Here is a 22,915-nt window from a genome sequence, read left to right on the forward strand (position 1 = left end):
ATATATGGTTTTCAGCATAGGTTCAGGAAGCATAGCTGTGATCCTTTTATTTTTAGGACAGTGATGCAAATCAAAGCACACTCTTATTATAATTAAGTTATCATTAAGTATTATTAATTACGTTTATTAAGTTATATTTATTACCATGTTCTTAGAGCTATTGCTGATTTGACTTGTTGTCTAATATATTTGTCAATGAAATTTAAATATAGCATTATGACTTCTATAAATAGCTGTGTATTACTGTAAATAATGAGCCTGATATCGTGTTCATAATATAAATATGTATTATGTAATAGTTATTAAGTTATGGGAAGAGTCTAATAAACCTTGATTATGAAAAAAAATAAAATGTTTGCATCACAGACACAGACACAGACACAGTGCAACCCATTTTACAGCTGAAGCAACATGGTATGGATATACTTCAAATTGTATTTACATTTAAAATGTATTGTATAATACATCCATAACATTCAGCCATAACATTAAAGCCACCTGCCAGCTCTTGTGTAGATCTCCCATGAGCCACCAAAACAGCTCTGACTCGTCTAGACTCCACGTGACGAGTTAACAGCAGATCGTGAAGTGCTGTTAGTAGTTCCTCCGTTTGTTCAGAAGATCCCACAGATGCATGATCTGATAAAGATCTGGAGAATTTGGATGCCAAATCAACACCATGAACTATTTGTTCCTCAAACCATTCCTGAAAAACATTTGCAGTGTGGCATTATCCTGTTGAAATAAGCAACTGATATTATGGAATACTGTTGCCATAAAAGGATGTTTAGGTAGGTGGCGTGTGTTAACGTAACCTTCGCATGAAGGCCAGAACCCAAAATTTCCCAGCAGAACATTGCCAAGAGCATCACACTGCCTTCATTCCATGATGCCTCCTGGTGCCATTTCTTCCCCAGTTAAGTGAAGCAGTTAAGTGATTACTCAGACCACCAACTTCTTCCATTGCTCCACGGTCCAGCATGGGCACTTTGACTGTTCTGTAGTTATGCAGCCCTTTACACAGCAAGCTGTGATGCACTGTGTGTTCTAACACCGTTCTATCACAGCCAGTATGAACTTTTTCAGCAATTTGTGCTACAGTATCTCGTCTGTGGGATCAGACCAGACGGATTAGCCTTCACTCCACATCTTAAGCATCCATGATCATCACAATTTGGCCTTCATCAACAACAATCAGATCTCACCCATTATTTCCTGCTCATAACACACTGAATGCTTACTTGCTGCCTACTGTATATATTTATATCCCACCCTTTGACAGGTACCGCTGTAACAAGATAGTTGCATGATGCTATTCACTTCCTCAGTGGTTTTAATGGTATGGCTGATCGGTATATATTTTACAATATAGATTTAAGTTGACTATTTATTGCTGATATACATAAATAGGATTATAGTGACCAGTCTTTACATATATTTTACATGCAATCATAAACACATACGCCTACACCTTCATGCAGTTGTCCAGCAGCGCAATGTGGCAGAAGCGCATTGAGTAAATATCAGGTTTGTTTTCACATAATAAAACAGTATGAAGTAAAAGTGTGACTTTAACCATGGCTTTGTTGTTGGTGCCAGAAAGGCTGGTTTGAATATTTCGAAAACGTAAGCTCTCAGAAAAACAAAAAAATCCAGTGAGCATCAAGTTACGATAGATAATAAGAAAGAGAATAAAGTTAGAAGAGAATAACCAGAATGATTTGAGCTTACAAGGAAGCAATGATAATCACTCTTTACGACTACGGTGAGCAGAAAAGTATCTTAAAATGCAGTGCTAAAACCTGAGGCAGATGGGAACATAAAACACAGCCTCACTAAAACTCCCCAGTTTTTGTATCTGTGATTTTATGCATTGTGCTGCTACACGATTGGCTGATTGGATAATGACACGAATAATCAGGTACAGTATACATGCATTCATAATAAAGTGTGAGGTAAATGTATGCTCTATGGATAAATACATTGTATGTAGAATAATGTTTTAATAGTAAACACTCAGATATGTTTCATGAATGATACAAGTAAGATACCCAGTACCATGTCTAGAAAGATACCCATACAAACAGTTGATAAGACCTAACAACGTAAGCAAGCGTATTGATTGAAAGATTTGCGAATGTGTCTTGTTTAGACTTGTAATTGAAATGTATATAATTATATTACCTGTATTTGAGGTTCCTATAGATTTCTATACCCAGTATTTCCCCATGTTGTGCTTTTAGCTTCAAGCTAATTTTCTTGTGTAATGGTTAACGTCTATGTACTGTATACAATATTCACAGTTTCTATAATTAGGGTATACTGGTGGAGATCGGATGTGTTGTGTGTTTGTGAAACAAGCCACCAGTGACAGAAAGTAGACCCAGAAACCACTAGTGACAAAAGTAGATTCAAAGCATAAGTTCAAGCTTAGTGCACATGTGATTTGTGCTGCCCTGCTTGCCACGATCATCCGATATAAAAAGCTACATTTACTGATACTAAATGACACAGGTTTCCTCTGTCGCATGTAAGATGGGCTCCATACACTCACTCTCATACAGCAGTAAAAAAAAAAGTCCACATAAACACAGAAAGAAAGAAGTAATATTGCATATCCAATCCACAAGGTGTGTCCTGCTCAGATAAACCTGGTGTAAAACTTTTAAATCACAGTATTGCAGCGATATGTTGATTATCTTTAGGAAGATGTGCTTCTGTTAATTAAAGCTGGATAGAAAATGTTTTCTTGCAGCATCGTTTGATCAGCCTGTAGTCCTTCGAAGAGGAGACGTCAAGGGCTCTCGTGCTTCATCGAAGGGTTGGAGGTCAGAGGTTGTATTCCAAATGTCACTTCTAATCACCTCTCTAGCGCCTTTCTACCTCCATTGTGTCTTTCAGCTCTGATCTGTCGGTCCTCACGTCAGCGCGACATCATTCGCACAAACTCTGAGTAAAAAAAAAAAAAAAACAAGCTTTGCTTCTCAAACACCAGTGACTGAATGGTGTCTAGTAAAAGGCATGGTGTCAATTACTACACTTTTTAGTACGTTAGAGTGGAGTTTGGCATGCAGCTTTAGACACAGAGAGACTGAAATACACACATTATGAGGTGTTCTACAAAAAACACAGTACGATGACGAAAAACACACACCTTCAAAGTCCACGTGTCCATCACCGTTAAGATCAATGTCCTTCACGATGTCCTCCAGCTCTTTGCGTTTAATCTGATGTTAATAAAAAACAAAGTTAATATACAGACAAGTGGGTATTATTGTAGATACAACTAAACATTTAAATGAAGCTGTTCTTTCACACAAAATGACTCTAAGGTCTTGTAATATGGACGTAGTGGCATACACACCCCAAGATCGAAGTTTACTTCTACACACACTATCGAATTGTGCCTGTTCACCAGTCACACTTTCTCACTTTCTTTAGATGTCTATAACGTGACTTTGTGTTATTGTTAATAATGGTTTTTGGTAACAAGAACAAAAATGAGAGAACATGTGGAAAAAAGTTTGAATAAAGTGCCAAATAATGACACAAATATATGAAAATATGATCAGACAACGCAGGGATCTGCAGCACATGAAAGCATTTGGAAAGACATGTATAGAAAGACAATATAGAATAAAGAAAGTTAAGATAAAGAAAGCTATAACCTGTTGTCCCAGCAGTTTCTTCATGGCTTCTCTGAGTTCGGATGAGCTGATTTTACCATCTCCATTAGAGTCAAACTGAAAGTATATGATTAAAAAGCCTGCTCACTTTCTTTACTACACTTTCATCAACGCTGTTTAATCATGTCTGTTCTGTTCAGGTTCACAATGACTTTGAATTAATTTTTAAATCTTGAACACCATAAAGCACGATTGCAATCAAACATACACCAACAACGCTAAAGATAAAGAATGATATTCAGGTAATTTTGTGTGTGTGTGTTGTTGGGAAAAATGCTATGTAAAGCTATGTAAATTAAGAAAAAGGAGGCGCTTGATAGCGCCCGAGCATAAATAGAGGAAGCCTAACCGAGACTTTGTGCACTCGACTGCACCACACTTGGATGTTGGGTTGTTTTGCTGATTTTGATGTCAAAAAGGAGACATTGACAACTTTGCTGTTTTCCTGCTGCAATAAAATCGGTACTTCATTGATCTTACTCAAGCTTGTGATGCCGATTTCTCCTCACTTTGATTCTGACTTAGGCTGTGACTAAAATTTAGTTGTAATTGGTAGACCTCCAGATCCACCCAGTAGATGTGTCGCCTCAGAGGGCTGCTCTGAGTTCCGACAGTGTGTGTGTGTGTGTGTGTGTGAATTCTGTATGATGCATATGTCCAATCTCTCAGTTTCCTACCTCTTTAAAAGCGTCTCTGAGCTCCTTCATTCCGATCATATCGGCTGTTTCTGCTAAAAGTTTTGGTCCCATCAACTCCACAAAGTCCTCAAAGTCCACGTGACCTCCCACTGCCAGAACACAGAACAAATGTTATACATTTTTAAACAATTTATTCTGTTCTGTGTAGCTATTTAAATAAATAAATAAATAAATAAATAAATAAATAAATAAATGCAATTTTTATTTGAATTCCATTTCATCTGTTCTGTACAGCTATTTTAGGCTAAATGTAAAAATGTAATTTTATGATATTTTTAAAATTAAATTCCATTATATTGTTTTAAAATTCTGTTTTTACTCTTCAATTCCTAATCATTTTTATTCAATTTGACTCTAATTTTATAACACGGACAGTATTTTACTGCATGCGTAATAACATCTGAGTGCAATTTTTTTTTTTGTGATTTTTATTTTTGGCTAATCTCTATTTAACCAGACGAATTAAAATTGTACCAAAGCTAAAATAGCTGATGTTTCATTATATGATCTAAGAAACATACTGTTCATGTTGACCTGCTGACTCAATTCAATCAGCTCCATCTCTGTAGGCATGTAACCCATTGTCCTCATGCAGACCCCTAGCTCCTTACAGCTAAGAAGGCCGTCTCTGTCCTTATCAAACTCCGTAAACGCGTCCTTGAGCTCTGCAAACACAAGAAGTCCAGATTGATAAAACAGTCAGCGTGTGACTAGCTTTAAATAACAAATATATTAGAATAATATAAACATTTTTGAAAGCATTGTTTTGGCAAAAGAATCTTGTATGAATCAGTGAATCACTTTTAATTACTGAATCATTTAAAACTCTGAATCAGTTTGATTCATTTCCAACATTGTGCCAAATGATGGTCAAATTAGAGAAAAGTAGTTTTGATTAGTAAATTTTAATGGTCATTCTAAACAATCTTATTGTATCTATTCTTTTCTTCTTTCCTTCCCATCATCTCAGAAATCTTACCCTCTAGTTCTTCAGGTCTCAGCTCTCTGTTCTGAAAGAAAATAAAAAAAAACGATTTGTAAATGGCAACAGAGAAAAATAAAACCTATGCGAGTTCTGTTTCTTTGTTCTTTTTAGTTTGAATGACTCCATTCGGTATCTGTAATAAAAAGCAGTTTGTTCAAAGCAAGATTGAGACATTTTGAGAAGTAATCATTAGGAGGTAAAAACATGTTAAAGACAGCTGTTTAATTCGGACATTTTTGACTTTGCAAATGTGTTTTAGTGACTTTAAATACCTCAGATGAGTTCTTTTCTTAATATGTGTATTGTTAATTTGTTGTTTATCTACTAGCAGGTGACCAGTGTGCTTCAGCAAGACTAGGGTTAACTTCTTCTCCTTTATTAAGATGTATGCATGTGATTCACACTTAAATTTAAATGTATTTCCTGGAAAATTAGCAACAGTAATGACGAGAATGGCTTAGATTCATCAACCTTTTATAATATGTGATACAGAGGTAAAGGATTGTGTTCACACCTAGTGGTGGTGCTGTGCGGTTTATCAGCCCACAACTACCTTGAAATGCATCACTGCAGAAAACACATATGATGTTACTGACATGGTGGTGTGTGTGTGTGTGTGTGTGTGTGTGTGTGTGTGTGTGTTGTGTGGACATGATGTCTGTCAAACACAGCAGCGCTGATGTACATTTACGCTTACATTTACAGCATTTGGCAGACATCCTTATCCAGCGTGACATGCAAAAGTGCTTTTAAGCCTCTATCATTGAATACATTAACTCTGGTTCACTAGGTTACAGACTTAAGATACCATGAGGATAAAACGCTCTTCAAAAACATTGTTTTTTTAAATACACATATACAGCAAACAGGGGAGAAAGTGCAAGTTCAAGTATTTTATGAAGAGGTAGATCTTCAACCGTTGTTTGAAGATAGCCTCAGCTGTCCTAGGGGAAGTTGATTCTACCACCTCGGTGACAGAACAGAAAATGTAGGTTTAAACATTCTGTTAGCCACATACACATATTTTATTTCATGCACAATTTGTGCAAATATTCACTTGTCCTTCACCTGTGTCCATTTCTGAGCTTAAGTGGACCTGTGAAATCGAGGTGTTTACTGTGACATTCTGCTGTGATGTATCACATATGACATTGTATCCGTCAGCATACTGTGTGTGTGTGCGCGTTTGTGTGTGAGAGTGTGTGTGTGTTTGTGTGTGTGTGTATGTGAGATGCTCACTGTTCTTGACATTGGTGCTGAATTAATTTGAAATAAAAGGAGTTGGTTGAGGCTTTTGGGGCTGAATGTACATTCAATCAGTAGGTCTAGTGTACTATGTGTAAAGTGTTGAGGTTCCCAAGTGTTTGCTGTATCAGTGTGAGTTTGAATCCATAGCCAGGAGCCAAGACAACAACATGTTGCCATGTGGAAGTCGGCTGATAGTTCTTTCCACTGTGTGTGTGCGTGTGTGTGTGTGTGTGAGGAAAGCTGGCTAGTGGCTTGAAAAGTTAGTTGTGGAACATCCTGTGCAACATGTTACTTTCATTTGAGTATGGTATAAATTTTCATTTTTACGGTATAACAAACTTACAGTGTATTATATATTACTATGTAATATACAGGTAAGGAGGCTCACACATAAATAGATGAATTCTGAACATTTATAACATATATTTTTTATTAACAAAAATAATATGTAAAATAAATAGAACATAAAAAAAAATATACAACAGAAGAATAAAGGAGCAATATATATATATATATATACATATACATATGTATATATATATATACACACACATATACAACTAATAGACAATAACTGCAATAAACTACAACAAATAAATAATAAGTTCACTTTGATAAAAAAAATAAAACTGACACAAAAAATAATTTTTTTAATTCTTTTTACTTAAGAAAAGGGTTCAAATGAAATGCTCTAGAACGCTCTATAAAGAAAAGACACCTACACTCGAAATATGAAACAAGTATAATTGTTTACAAATGTAGACATTCTGAAATTTGTTGAATTTGCAATCTTGTACAAACAGGTACAAATTAGCGAGTAAAATACAAAAAATGTATTTGATAAAGCATTAATTTATTTACTTTTACCATATTGAATTGTTTATATTGGGTACACTGTAATGCAATGTAAGAAAAAGATTCAATTAAAAAATAGAGATTATTCTATTGATTCGTCTGATTGTGTGTGTACACACTTACGTACAGCCTGCCGGCTCTCAGCGAATCCCTTGCGTAGAAAGATGCACGCAGGACCAAACACACTGTGTACATAAGTGGAGTTTTGAGATGCCAGGGTGTGGCTTGAGGCTCCGCTTTCATCACGTGCCACAGCTTTGTAGCTCCGCCTCCGGTCCTGATGTTGCCCAGTGTTTTAGGGAGGGATGTGACAAGAGGCACAGAAATGATCAGAGACAGAGAGTCTCTCTCTCTCTCTTTCTCTCTCTCTCTCTCTCTCTCTCTCTCTTTATATACCACACATTCTATCTATCCATCTATCCATCTATCTATCTAAGCTACTCATAATCTTCACACTCGTCCTTGTCCTTCTTCATTCTTCTAAGCTCTATATAACACTTTCTCTAAAGACATATTTTACTTATAGTGAAATATATAACATAAGATTTCTACATCTCATTCATTCTATAGTCCACCAGACCACCATATTTTATCAGTAACCACATTCATCAGTAACTTTGATTTGATTATTTTTTTAACCTATTTTATGTGATTAAATAAATAAAAAATAAATAATAATAACAATAAATTTATATATATATATATATATATATATATATATATATATATATATATATATATATATATATATATATATATATATATATATAGTTATTATTAGTTATTTATTTTTCATTATTATTATGAAACGTCCTTTTCCATGAATCATGCTTTATAAGATAGAAAGTATTCATTTTAGTCCCCTAACATTCTCTGAACCCTGTTACTTGAATGCATTCGACCTTGTAAAATATTTAGGATGTTCTAAAACAGGAGGTTGCATCGTCTGAATTTATTAAAGCTGACTTAAAGCTGACATGAAAAAGAAATTTCTTTCCTTATTTTTTTCAATATATTCAAATGTATTTTGAATATAAATATAATTCAAGTTTAATAATAATGATTAGAAAGTCCACATACTACTTAACTACTTTTCTGTACTTGCTCATTATATGATAAAAAACTTAACCATGTCACTAATTGAAGAGAAGCTTTTGTCAGCAAAGAAACTTGTTGACTGTGATGGGTTCTGATCGGTATTGAATTTTGAACAAAGAATTAATGACATTATATTGTGAATTCACTCAATTATTAGCTCACGGTTGTAATGCTGTTTTGCTAGCGTTAATAGCAAGATACTTTTACTTATTTAATCAAAGCAATAAACACACACACACACACACACACACACCAAACTTAAAATATCTAAAACCCTGTTTCTTCAAAAGATTACAACATGAGCACAGTGTGGATTTCAGTGTGTGTCCTCAATCCTGCTCACTGGTTAGTGTGTGTGTGTTTGTGAAATCAGCATCTGCCCTCTACTTGAGCATGACCTTCACGGTCCATCTGTGTGTGTGTGTGTGTGTGTGTGTGTGTGTGTGTGTGTTTCTCACACCCCCACTAACAGTTCACACTGATAAGTGAAATGCAGTCAGTGGGGTGTATAAAATTCCCAAGCAAGCGCTCGTAATACATGATGAAGCAAAAGTCCATAACAAGGTTAGATTGCTAATTATAAAATAATAATTTATAAAATAATGGAAATAATAAACAAACCACTGAATATTTCAGTCAATTCAGAAGAATTTTTTCATTTTGTACAAACTGGGGTTATGAAACATGCTCAAACTGTATGGTTTTGTGTGAGTAATGAGTACACGGTGAGACTCACATGTCTCAGCCAATCAGGGCAAAAAACGAGTGCTTCATTATAGTCATTTTATATATACATTTATATATTTATTTATATATATATTTATATATATATATTATATATTTATATATATGTATATGTATATATGTGTGTGTGTGTATGTATGTATACTGTACGTGTGTGTATATGTGGCCCATAAAAACCCAGGTATTAAACAGTGAGTGAATAGTGTCAAATTTAGTTGAACCAGAAGCTTAAAATAGTGTGTAGTTTGTAAAACCAATCAACTGAGAGTGAGAGAAAGTGATCAGAGGAAAAATCTCTCTCTCTCTCTCTCTCTCTCTCTCTCTCTCTCTCTTTCAATAATCCTATAATTATGCATTTAATGTCTTAAAGGGCCTTAAAGGCATAGCAAATACTTTTACTGTCACAACATGAGCAGCTTACATCCACACACACCCACACACCCACACACACACACACACACACACACACACACACACACACACACATACAGTAAATCTGCCTAAAGCCGAGTGCACTCTACACAGTTTTAGCCCAGATTTCCTGCTCATGTAATGTACATGGTTCAGTGATTTTCTTTCACATTTTCAAGCCCATTTGATCTTCTCTGTAGTGAATCGTGAAGTGTGAACCCCTCTGAGACTAGCTGACTACACCAAAAAAAAAGCTTGTTTGATCATTAAAATGGGTAGATTAGCGTTTCCGTGTGATTGAACTGACAGTAACATTAACACAATTTGTTTCCGTACATCCAACATGATGTGGTGAAATAAAATCCCACTCTGAGCTCACACTCCAACCCAAACTGGTTTATGTTAATTCAACAGGAAATGATCACACTTACTCTACATCATTCCATCTAGACATTAGAAACCTGTTCAGTTTAGTTTATTATGAGCAACAAAATCATGTTTTACAGGAATTTAATATTTTAATGTAAACTATACGTAATATTTCTTTGGATGCATGTTCCTTTTTTCCACTGCAGTACAGTGATAAGAAACAGCCAATGAGTGCATGATAGATAGATAGATAGATAGATAGATAGATAGATAGATAGATAGATAGGCAGACAGGCAGACAGGCAGACAGACAAACAGATAGACAGACGGCCGGATGGACTGGCAAATGGACAGACTGATAGACAGACAGATGTAATGTAAACTATACGTAATATTTTTTTGGCTGCATATTCCTTTTTTCCAGTGCAGTACAGTGATAAAAACAGCCAATGAGTGCATGATAGATAGATAGATAGATCGATCGATAGATAGATAGATAGATAGATAGATAGATAGATAGATAGATAGATAGATAGATAGATAGATAGATAGATAGATAGACAGGCAGACAGACATACGGACAGACAGATGTATAGATAAATAGACGGACAGAAGGATGAACGGACGGACAGACGGATGGACAGACAGACAGATAGACAGACAGATAGATAGATAGATTAGATAGATAGATAGATAGATAGATAGATAGATAGATAGATAGATAGATAGATAGATAGATAGATAGATAGATCACTTTATTCATCCCAGAGAAAAAAAATCCTCATAAGACAAGAAGAGCTGAGTAACCAAAAACTGGCAAATATTTACAAAGATAAACTATAAAATAAAATTATTCTGCTCTCACACACAGCTTATGTATGTTATGTTCATACCCACTCTGTAAAATTCAAGATGGTTAAACTTCGAAACAAAAGTTCACCCCGCTGCCTCTAAAACGTTGAAGCTTTGTTCAACTCACATGTAGTCAAGACAATGGACTACTAGTTTAAAGCTTTCAAAACCTAGAAAACTGAGTTTAACATCCGTAACTTGTCACTACATTTAGATTTAAAGTGAAGAAATTAGTTCACAACATCAGTTGTTAGAAATGGCATAAAACAAACAAAAATACCAGATGATTCCTATAAAAATAGTGAGGCTTCTGTTCACTGAACTTCAGCTCCAGTTCTCTTTGTAGAACAGACAGAATAATCCTTTCTGCTTGCATCTCTCTCACTAATATTTCTTCAAGTCTATTCTCCTATTTTCCCTTTTTCTTTTTCCCTTTCCATAGAAAAAGGGATTTAGGCTTCTTTTGGGGTTCAGTGGGTTTACTGTATAAAGATCAGCAGTGTGTATCATGTAGCGATCATGTAGTTTACACACTCCTGCATCTGACACACAAATGATCACAAGAGATTCAAAGCGTGTTGAAAGTCACATAGTGTGCACTTGGCTTTATAATGTCTAAATCCTTTGGATGTGTAAGTCGATATCTTCATGCCAGTTCTAATTCAGATTCAATTTTACAGTTTTATTTGTCACATAAACAATTATAGACTTTATGGCATTCAGTGAAGTGCTTTTTAAACTGTCTGTATATAAAAGAAATCGGCATAAAGATTCCAAAAAGTGTTTAAAATCAAATTTCAAAACATACAAAAATAGATACAAAAAAGTAATAGATAATAATAATAATAATAATAATAATAATAATAATAATAATGATGATGATGATGATGATGATGATGATAATAATAATAATTATTATATTATATTATATTATATTATATTATATTATATTATATTATATTATATTATATTATATTATATTATATTATATTAATAATCTTTGCATTCAAAATAAAACTTATTTCAGTATTCAGGTAGTATTCAGGTAGTAATTCTATAATTGTTATTGATTGATTTGTGGTACAGATTTTTTTTATTGTTTAATCCAGGCTGGTTTTAAAGGAGCTGTTTGTGGTTAAATTAAATCTTGTTGATAGACCTCTTAATTTTGGACAACCTACCCTGTGTACACAGCTGTACTTTAGTCCAGAGTACTGAATACTGACATGCAGAATTTCCCTATTAACCCTGGCTCTATATTAGTAACTTATTAAAGGCTAAATATCTGCTCTGTTCAGGACACGGTGTAAATACTTCAGCAGCTGAACGCAGGTACTGACACTGCTGTAATGATGACTCATGACTCATGTAGAACTAAATCTACTAAATATAGTTGGATCAATATTTTGAGCGTAGCTCTATGATCCTATTACACACACACACACACACACACACACACACACAAATCTACAAGGAAGAGTGAGTCAGTCCTGTTTAGTCAGCTAGAGTCCAAAAAAGCACAGTCAGGCTCATTTACATACACACACACACACAAACATGCACAAATATACAAACTGCACATTAGTACACACTCTTACACAAGCAAACGTACCTTTTTGTTGAGGCGGTTGAGCGGCGATTTCACACAGTTGCCCATAATGAGGCTCTTTACTTCATTCTGCCTCTCAGAGTGCAAGAGTCAATGCCTGTGTGTGTGTGTGTGTGTGTGTGTGTGTTTCCATGCATGCATCAAGCAACTTTAAAATGCATTTTCTAGTAAAAAAAATGTATCTTAGATCCAAAAAGAGAGAAAGATGGAACGAGGGATGGAGGCTAAGGCAGAATAAGTGAGAAATAGAGGGATTGGATGCAGGATGAGAGAACGAAAGGAAGGAGGAGAGAAGGCAGACACGTCTTACGCCTGTGTGAGCGCTCACTGAGAGTGGCACAAGAGTGAGCGCTCGTTCTCATCTCTCTCTTCCTCTCTCTTACTTTCTCAGTCTCGCTCTTCCTCGTTCTCTCTCTCCATCCCCTTGACGTCTATCTATCTACATTTTTCTACCTGTCTTTCTTTCTGTTGCTTTCTCTATCCCCACTTTGTATTTCTATCCTGCTTTCTTCCTTAATCCCAAATGCTTGTGTTCTCACTATTTTCTCTCTTTTTCTTTTAAATCTCTCCCTTTCTTTTTTATTCTTTGTCTCTTGTTTATACTTCTCTATCTTGTTGTTTACACTATCACGTTTCATCCTTTCTTTTCATGTTTTCATGACAATCATTTAGTCTTAGTCTCAGTTGTGCTGTTTACTCATCTTTAGCTATTTTGATCTTTTTTCTCTTTCACACTCTCCGAAGACTCTCGTTCTTTCTCGATTTGAATCACTCTTTTCCCTCTCCATCTCTCACTGTCACTGTTACTCTTTTTTACTTTCTCTTTCCATCTGTTACTGTCTCACTCTTTTTAATACAGAGAGAGTCAGAGTGATATGATAGACAGAGAGAGAGGCAGAGGGATAGACAGAGAGATGCATAAAGACAGACAGAGAAATAGAGGGACGCAGAGAGAGATGCAGAGAGATGCAGAGAGAGAGGAAGAGAGATAGAAAGAGAGATGCATAAAGATAGACAGAGAGATGCAGAGAGATATACAGAAAGATCTAGAGAGAGAGACAGAGAGATAGAGAGAGAGATGCAGAGACAGAGAGATGAGAGAGAGAGAGGCAGAGAGATAGTCAGAGAGAGGCAGATGGGTAGACAGAGAAATAGAGAGACGCAGAGACAGAGAGATGCAGAGAGAGGGACAGAGAGATGAGAGGGAGAGAGGCAGAGAGATAGAGAAATAGAGAGACGCAGAGACAGAGAGGCAGGGAAATAGAAAGACGCAGAGAGAGAAACTGAGAGATAGAGAGTGGCAGAGAGATAGACAGATAGATGCAGAGAGAGAGAGATAGACAGAGAGAGAGAGATGAAGAGAGATAACAGATTGATGCAGAGAGATACACAGAGAGGTGCAGAGAGAGATAGACAGAGAGAGAGATGAAGAGAGATAACAGATTGATGCAGAGAGATAGACAGAGAGGTGCAGAGAGAGAGAGATAGACAGAGAGAGAGATGAAGAGAGATAACAGATTGATGCAGAGAGATAGACAGAGAGGTGCAGAGAGAGAGAGATAGACAGAGAGAGAGCGGAAGAGAGATAACAGATTGATGCATAGATAGACAGAGAGGTGCAGAGAGAGAGGCAGAGAGATAGAGAGAGGCAGAGAAATAGACAGAGAGATGCAGAGAGAGACAGAGAGATAGACAGAGAGATGCAGAGAGAGACAGAGAGATAGAGAGAGGCAGAGAAATAGACAGAGAGATGCAGAGAGAGACAGAGAGATGCAGAGAGAGACAGAGAGATAGACAGAGAGATGCAGAGAGAGACAGAAAGATAGACAGAGAGATGCAGAGAGAGACAGAGAGATAGACAGAGAGATGCAGAGAGAGACAGAGAGATAGACAGAGAGATAGACAGAGAGATGCAGAGAGAGACAGACAGACAGAGAGACGCACAGAGTGAAACAGAGAGACAGGTTCTTAGGGTCGACAGTTTTACCTTCCCCCAAGCGAGACACTGGTGACACTAATCCAAACACACACACGAGTGTACACTCGATTACACACACACACAGGAATACGGGGATGGGGAGCTAAAAATATCACACACACACACACACACACACACAAACATATACACACTTTTGAGTTCTTGAGTGCTCTTTTACAGCAATAATAAATGCATGAATAAACACACACTCACACACACTCACTCACACAATCACACACACACACACACACACACACACACACACACACACACACACACACACACACACGGTGTGCTGGCTAAGGGCCAGTGCAGGATAAAGAAAGGCAGCTCAACCCAAAATGCACCTGCTGCGACATCACTTCCTGCACTCATCCTCCCTTCATCTGCTCCTTCATTCATGCATGCACCATTCCTCTCCTCCGTCATTTATATAATTCCTCCTCCATTCCCCCCCTTCCGCCATTCATTCCTTTCTTCCATTTGTCTCCTCTTTCCCCTGCAATCCTCTCCTCCTTGCCTCTACTTATACTCTCAACCTTCTTTCTCTCTCAGTCTCTCTTTCCTGTATCTTTCCTTTTCTCTCTTTTTCTGTCTGATGAAGATAGTTTTTTCACCGCAGGCTCATTGTGAACTCTAGTGCGCATTTGAGCCGTCTGTTCACATAATGTCAACTCATTGGGCACACAACACACACACACACACGGGCTGCAGCCAGTATACATTCCAACATCTTTACTCCTTATGTATCCTTATGTATTTATAAATGTAAACACACACACACACACACACACACACACACACACACACACACACACACACACACAGGGAAGAGTGAATATTTGTGAAGCCTCAGCTCCAGCTGCACACACTCACCAAAACTGATTTCCAAGCTTGTTTGTCTCTCAAGTGTCAGCAGATGCATCTATCTATCTATCTATCTATCTATCTATCTATCTATCTATCTATCTATCTATCTATCTATCTATCTATCTATCTATCTATCTATCTATCTTAAAAGTGAATACCTCTTTTTGACACCCTTTTTGTATATATAATCCCTCCATCTCCTGGAGGTTGCTGATATCCACCCCTTCCTCCTCTTCCTTCATCACTCTATACCTCTTCCCCTATTTCTTTCTTTCTTTCTCTCTGTAGCTGTACACTCATGCCTGCAGAACAGCGGGAGTGTCCCGGCAGTGCAGATTTCTGCTAAAGCCTCCTGTCTTCCTGTAGCATGCACTGCTCCCAGCTCATCTCGTCAGATTTTACACCTTTCTCTTTGGGTTTAAAATTTCTGATACGTTTTCGTTATTCTAATGTCAAAGCAGATTTTCTGTTATACGGCACCGAGTGAGCTAGAATCGCACTTTAGCTCAGTGTCATCTGATACTGTCCATCCTGACACACACACACACACACACACACACACACACACACACACACACACACACACACACATCTGCATCAGCAAGGCAGAGTGCTCTCAGTGTCACTGCAATGCTTTTAACTTTCACTTTAACCCCTTTGGCTCAAACTGACCCCTTTTTTAGTTTGTCAGTGAAACTAAAAATAAAAGCATTGCTCCTCTCTCTGTTATTTTCACTCAGAGCTGTCACCAGGAGGAACCACATCATGATCAGCACAAAGATGGAGTGTTTACAATTAAATTTTTAGCTGTAAATCTCATCAAACAAAACAGCAATATGAGACTCTTCAAGCTGTTTCTTCAAACTCAGCAGGGTTTCAGTCACTGCTTCTGAAATGATAACATTGAGGAACTTCATAGCAGAGTCTCGGCCAATCAGATGTCTGCACGTGTATATAAGGATATAAAATGTTAAGAATCATGGGGTGTGGTTTAAGTATTTGATTTCATCTCTAAGGACAAACTGAATCTAAGACTGGTAGAAGTGCACAGGGGAAATAAAACTGGGTTACTAGTGCGACATCTTGATGTGCTGTGTGTGTGTGTGTGTGCGTGTGGGCGTGTCGGCGTGTCTGTGTGTTCTGAGTGTGTGTGTGTGTGTGTACAAGAGAAGATTGGTGTAAAGGAGTTAGAAATCTTCCATGACACACAGTGGCCAAAGAGAACTCTGCATGCACTTGCACCTGAGATCTAATACACACACATACACACAAACACACAAACAGACACACACACACACACACACACACACACACACACACACTAATATAATATCTTTATCATGTATAAATATGTACATATGGTGTTGTTTCCTTCTTTGTGTTGAAGTTATCATGGTTATTATTCACTTATACACACACACACTCACACACACACACACACACACACACACACACACACACACACACACAGGGTAAGGTTAAGGGTGCGAACCAGACCAACCAGATCAGGGTGACATAAATTGACAACACAATGAGGTTTAAGTTCAGATTCTAGCTACAAACAGTGACATCCTGTAAACAGCAATCGGATAACACATCGTATATAACACATTCTTTTCAAACTAGCTGACAATCTCTCAATCTAGAGATGAACCCTGCAAACATGACATCTAAACTATTGACAATATCCTAGATGTATCCACATTTATCTAGTAATAAATGTTACAGTATGCCACATCATTTAACCCTTTTTACCAGCACACAAAAAATGTTAGTGGTTGACGATAACACTATCGATAATTACACACATTCTTTAAAACCTGCCATACAGGTGTGTGTGTGAGTGTGTGTGTCTGTGTGTGTTTGTGTGTGCCTGTGTGTGTCTGTGTGTGAGTTTGTGTTGATTCATGCATTTATTATCGCTGTAAAAGAGCACTCAAGAACTCAAATGTGTGTGTGTGTGTGTGTGTGTGTGTGTGTTATTTTTAGCTCCCATCCCTCTACTACACAGTGCTTAATACACACATAACAAAGATTAATACACACATTAGATTTCATTTGTTCTCACTGTAACTCATAAAGAGTATGAGATTTAAAACATGGTCCTTTTTATTGTCTACCACACATTAATATAAGCACTCTTTCCTTCAGCGCTTCCTCCCCCACACATAATAATGAAGTAAATAATGTCATACAGAATGAGCCTCACTGAGCGGGCGTGTGAATATTTTTATTAAAATCTAACAGCCGCTGTGTGCTGTCTCCCTCATGATGGCAGCGAAGTTGCTAAATTTAGCTCCACAGCCAGTGGAGAGCAATTCAGCAGGGTTTAACACACGTCCTTGTGTTATATAAAGAAATATGAAATACAGCATGCTGGGGAAATGGTGGAGAAATATTTCTGACATAACAGTGACTGCACACACAAACACACACATCATACCATCATACTGTATATACTTAACTAACATCACATGCACAGTCATTGTACACTGTTAAATAACACACACAAACACACATACACCCACCAACACACATACATACACACAAACTCACATACACACACACACACATACACCCACCCACACACATACATACACACAAACTCACATACACACACACACATACACCCACCCACACACATACATACACACACACAAACACACACACTCACATACACAAACACATACACACAAACACACACTCACATATACACACACATACACACAAACACCCTCCAACACACATACATACACACACACACATACACGAACACATACACACACATCATACCATTATACTGTATATACATAACTAACATCACTGTACACTGTTAAATAACACACACAAACACACACCCACACAAACACACACACAAACTCACATACACACAAACACCCACCCACACACACAAACACACACATACACACACAAACTCACATACATACACACCCAAACTCACATACACACAAACACAAACACACACACATACATACACACACACACACACACAAACACCCACCCACACTCAAATACACACACACACACACACACACAAAAGCACACACATATAGATCTGAAAAAACACACACATACACACACATAGACACGCACATTTTGCCATCATACACACACATTTTGCACACACATCATACCATAATACTGTATATACATAACTAACATCTCATGCACAGTCATTATACACTGTTGAATAACAGCAGATACACAGACACACACATTTATTTCTCTTTTTTGTTTGTTTGTTTTTCTTTCTCATTTTCTCTCACTGTTTTTCTTTCTTTCTTTCTTTCTTTCTTTCTTTCTTTCTTTCTTTCTTTCTTTCTTTCTTTCTTTAATTCCTTTAATATATATATATATATATATATATATATATATATATATATATATATATATATATATATATATACTCCACATGTATTCAAATACATGTATATATATACATGTATTTGAATACATGTGGAGTTATATAAGAAATTAATAAGAAAATCTCAGTTTTAAGACATCTGAATGTGCAGACATCCCACTGCAGACATCTCAGATGAGTGTTCTCATTAAAACTCCTCCAGCAATCAGCACAGTAATTAACCTCCATCATGAGGAGCATAACGGCCTACAGAGCACATGAGGGAGTGTGTGTTTGTGTGTTTTGTGTGTGTATGTGTGAGAGAGAGACTGAAGTTCTGACCTGGTTTCGGAGTTATTTCTGGCCCACATTAACACGAGTGTAAGGAATTGAGCTGTGATGCTCTCTCAGAGACACACAATGCGTCAGACTCCAACAGTTATCAAACAGCCACACAACTTTCACCAACTTTCATCATGTTTATGGTTTCACATCATTTTTCCCCATCACAAGATTTTGACATCTTTAGAGGACTTTAAGCTTTTCAACAGCTTGCTTTATCATTGTACACATTGTACCGTAAACAAATTATTTTGGTGTTAGAAATGTAGTTAATTGATAAGTTCATACTTTTATAGCCCTGCCTAAATAAATACATATTAAAAAACAGATTTCACACATTTGCAAAGTCAGCTGTCACAGAATGAATACACTTTAAAGTCTCTTAGTTTGTTCCATCGTTTGTGTGTTATGTATGCAGTTGAGAAAACCTTTTTCATAGATCTGAAAAAATGTCCTGTTTCCTGCTGCAAGAAAATCAGTGGGTTAGTTTCACAACTATGTAAGACAAACTGAAAAAAATTTAAGCTGCTGTGATGCAATATACTATCTTTGAGCCCATGTTTAATTTATAAATTAGCATTTATAATGTAGCATTTATAGAAGTCACTGCTATATTGTAATGAGGAAAGGAATCATGTTTGTGCATTAAAATATAACAGTGACGTCTATAAATTCTACATTGTAAATACTAATTTGTAAACTAAACCTGTGTTCAAAGATAGTTGGACAGGCTACGCCCACTAGAGACAAACCTTGAGAAACATTAGTGACTAGTTGCCTGTTCATGAAACTTGACATATTCTGATTGGTTGATAATTTCGATGATATTATTAATAACAATAATAATACAACTAGATGAGAGAAGGCCAGGATTGATGAATTTATGCATGTCTTTTTGAAGAAAATAAACAGAACATAAAAAATTCTGTTCACATCCAACATTGCTTTTATTTAATCGGTGTGTCTCAGCATTGTGTCGCCATTTTACAGAGCAATAGAGATGAAGATTTAATACATTTACAGATTATCTTAGTTAATTTTGCTTTTGGAAGCTGTGAAGGTGTGGTGTCACACTGTGGGGCGTACGTGGCACACATGCAGTACGCATCATGCCATATTATCCAACACACACACAACATGTACATCACATGCACAGGGAAACTATCAACCAATGAAAGAAGCTCGAGCACAGCAATATCATCTGCTGAGGTAAAGATAAAGCATGAAATAAAATTAAAAAAAAACAAGGTTTCACAACAATGATGCCATTAACTAACGTTATTGAGTGTGTTGTGATAAATGAATACCTACAGCACTTATACAAAGTTCAGTTATTTCAGCACTGTGTAACTGCGTAAGTGAATTCAACACTGTTCTGTGTTGTATGTATTTATTTTAAAGCATACAAGTTAAACTAAGTGTAAAGTTTAAAAAAGGTTCATCTACCGAAGGTGTTACATTAACATAAAAATGTAAAAAGTAGGTCAGATGTACAATCCAAACTCTAAAAGTTTACACAATGTTTAAAGGTTAATTTTATACTGTAATTACACTGTACTGTTAGCGTTCATAGTGTTAATTTGATATCTAACGGGTCTAAATCTCCAACGTAGACATTAACACTACTGTAAAGACTTAACCACAGTACTCAAAACTTAACTCTAACATCTAAGAGTTTAGACAAAATACTACAAAATCTGTAGGTGTTAATTCTATAATCTAAGAATTAGTTTTAAATGAACATTGTAAGTGTTTAGACTTAACTCTAGGTGATAATGCTATGTGTTAATTCTGAGTGACTTAAGGTTTGTAGGTGTTATTTTGACACAAAATCACTAAGGTTAGGGTTCTAATTCATGTGACACCTATTTAAAATGTAGTTTAATTTGATTTATTTAAACATTCCATGAGTTACTTGTACACACAAAGAGGTCATTCTACACAGTAAAAGTTACCAGCAATTTTGAGTCAATAGTGTAGGTTTTAATTGAACAGTTTTGTTAATTCTTCAATAAAAATTAAACACAATATTATAGGAGTTAACGCTACATACTAGCTGTTAATTCTACACAGTAAGAGTCAACACTGTAGCTTTTAAACTCTACACACTAAGTGTTAAGTCTTGTCCATTCATCATTAAGAGTTAAGCCCAATACTGTATCCTGTATGACTTCATGACACACTAGAAGTTAATTCTACACGCTAAGATTTGAACTCTACACACTATATTTTAATTCAGCACAAAAATACATTAAAAATAAAAGACACTTAAGACACTTTGGTCATCTGTCCTTGCGCGTGTCCTCACAACTTCACCAACCTGTTGAATGCATTGATCACAGCTGTATTTTCATCCACACGTGTTTAAAGCCTCTGCGTTCTTACCTGGCCGAAGACTGACTTTATGATCGGACGCAAATCCTCATGCGTCTTTTCTCGCGCTGGCGCTGGTTTCGGGTTCGTTTTTGCGCTTTGGCTCGATCCCTTTCGCGGGTTTGATGCATTGGTTTCGTCTTTCGGCTTCGGGGTTTTCTCACTCTGGGGTTGATTAAGCGATTCCTTGCGTCTCGTCCTTTCCTCCTCCTGCTGGCTCTTTTGGCCGCGTCTCACGCCTCCGTTCCGCGTGTTTCCGCGCGCGCCTTCTGCGGGCTCCTCGTTTCCGGTGTCCCCGGGATGCTGGGGATGCTGATGTTGACGGTGAGCCGAGGATCCTATCAAAGATGTTTTAGACTCGCTCTTAGGAAGCGACGAACTCATTTTAATCTAGCAGTAATATCAGTAGAAGTAACCTTGTGTGTGTGTGTGTGTGTGTGTGTGTGTGTGTGTGTGTGTGAGTGAGTGAGTGAGTGAGTGTAAGAGAGTGTGCTTCTTTTTTGAGAAAGAAATAGAGAGAGAGAGAGAGAGAGAGAGAGAGAGAGAGAGAGAGAGAGAGAGAGAGAGAGAACAAGCTGTAAGATGGTACTGGAGGAGTGTGAAAAGAGTGTGCTGGAGAGTGCTGTCTACACTCCTCCAATAGAATCCCTCTATTATGATGAGGAGTATATAAACAGCCTCCACACACACAGATGAACCATTTACAGAGAGAGTGAAATGAGATGCTATGTACAGCTGAACCACTTTATCTAAGTGTCAAACACAAAACAACCTCAACCTATGTTAAGTTAGAGCTGAACGGTAATAGTGCGTATATGAAGATCATCATATCTGATCAGAGGTGATCAACTTTTTGGGAACAGTGCAGACTTTCAGACCACTGCTAAATGTGTACCACAAACAGTCACACACTACACATTACATACAGATGTGATCCAAATAGCTTCAAGAATATTATTCATTCATTCATCAGCGTGAGAAGGACACTACTACATTGCATCAGACACACATGTTCACACGCTCATTCTCATCTAGTGGGAATACTTTTGGGAGGTGGGAGAAAATCCAGAAAATCAGGATGTAGCATCATGCTGCCCTCCAAAAAGATTCCTCACTAGGTTCTGCCTCTACAACCAACAAAATGACTGTTTTTACTGTAAAATAGAATTTTATGAGTTTGATTTTAAAGAAGGGGGCACGGTGGCTTAGTGGTTAGCACGTTTGCCTCACACCTCCAGGGTCGGGGTTCGATTCCCGCCTCCACCTTGTGTGTGTGGAGTTTGCATGTTCTCCCCGTGCCTCGGGGGTTTCCTCCGGGTACTCCGGTTTCCTCCCCCGGTCCAAAGACATGCATGGTAGGTTGATTGGCATCTCTGGAAAATTGTCCCTAGTGTGTGATTGTGTGAGTGAATGAGTGTGTGTGTGTGCCCTGC

General features: G+C 37.1%; 1 protein-coding gene across 2 annotated transcripts; it reads right to left on the reverse strand.

Annotated features, from left to right (window-relative positions):
- Positions 1-1,983: 1,983 nt before the first annotated feature.
- On the reverse strand, positions 1,984-21,915 carry cabp1b (calcium binding protein 1b). Of its 2 annotated transcripts, none has more exons than XM_060895926.1 (7): positions 21,495-21,915; positions 5,364-5,394; positions 4,906-5,049; positions 4,364-4,473; positions 3,669-3,743; positions 3,155-3,227; positions 1,984-2,949 (listed from the first exon to the last, which is right to left on the reverse strand). In XM_060895926.1, exons 1-7 carry the CDS (start codon positions 21,864-21,866, stop codon positions 2,924-2,926), a joined length of 831 nt encoding a protein of 276 aa, XP_060751909.1. In that variant the 5' UTR covers positions 21,867-21,915; the 3' UTR covers positions 1,984-2,923. The 2 variants fall into 2 exon arrangements, with proteins under 2 accessions (XP_060751909.1, XP_060751910.1); XM_060895927.1 differs by lacking the exon at positions 21,495-21,915 and adding an exon at positions 7,596-7,872.
- Between the last annotated feature and the right edge of the window lie 1,000 nt (positions 21,916-22,915).

Source organism: Tachysurus vachellii, chromosome 20 (assembly GCF_030014155.1).
Source record: "Tachysurus vachellii isolate PV-2020 chromosome 20, HZAU_Pvac_v1, whole genome shotgun sequence".
Lineage (NCBI taxonomy): Eukaryota > Metazoa > Chordata > Actinopteri > Siluriformes > Bagridae > Tachysurus > Tachysurus vachellii.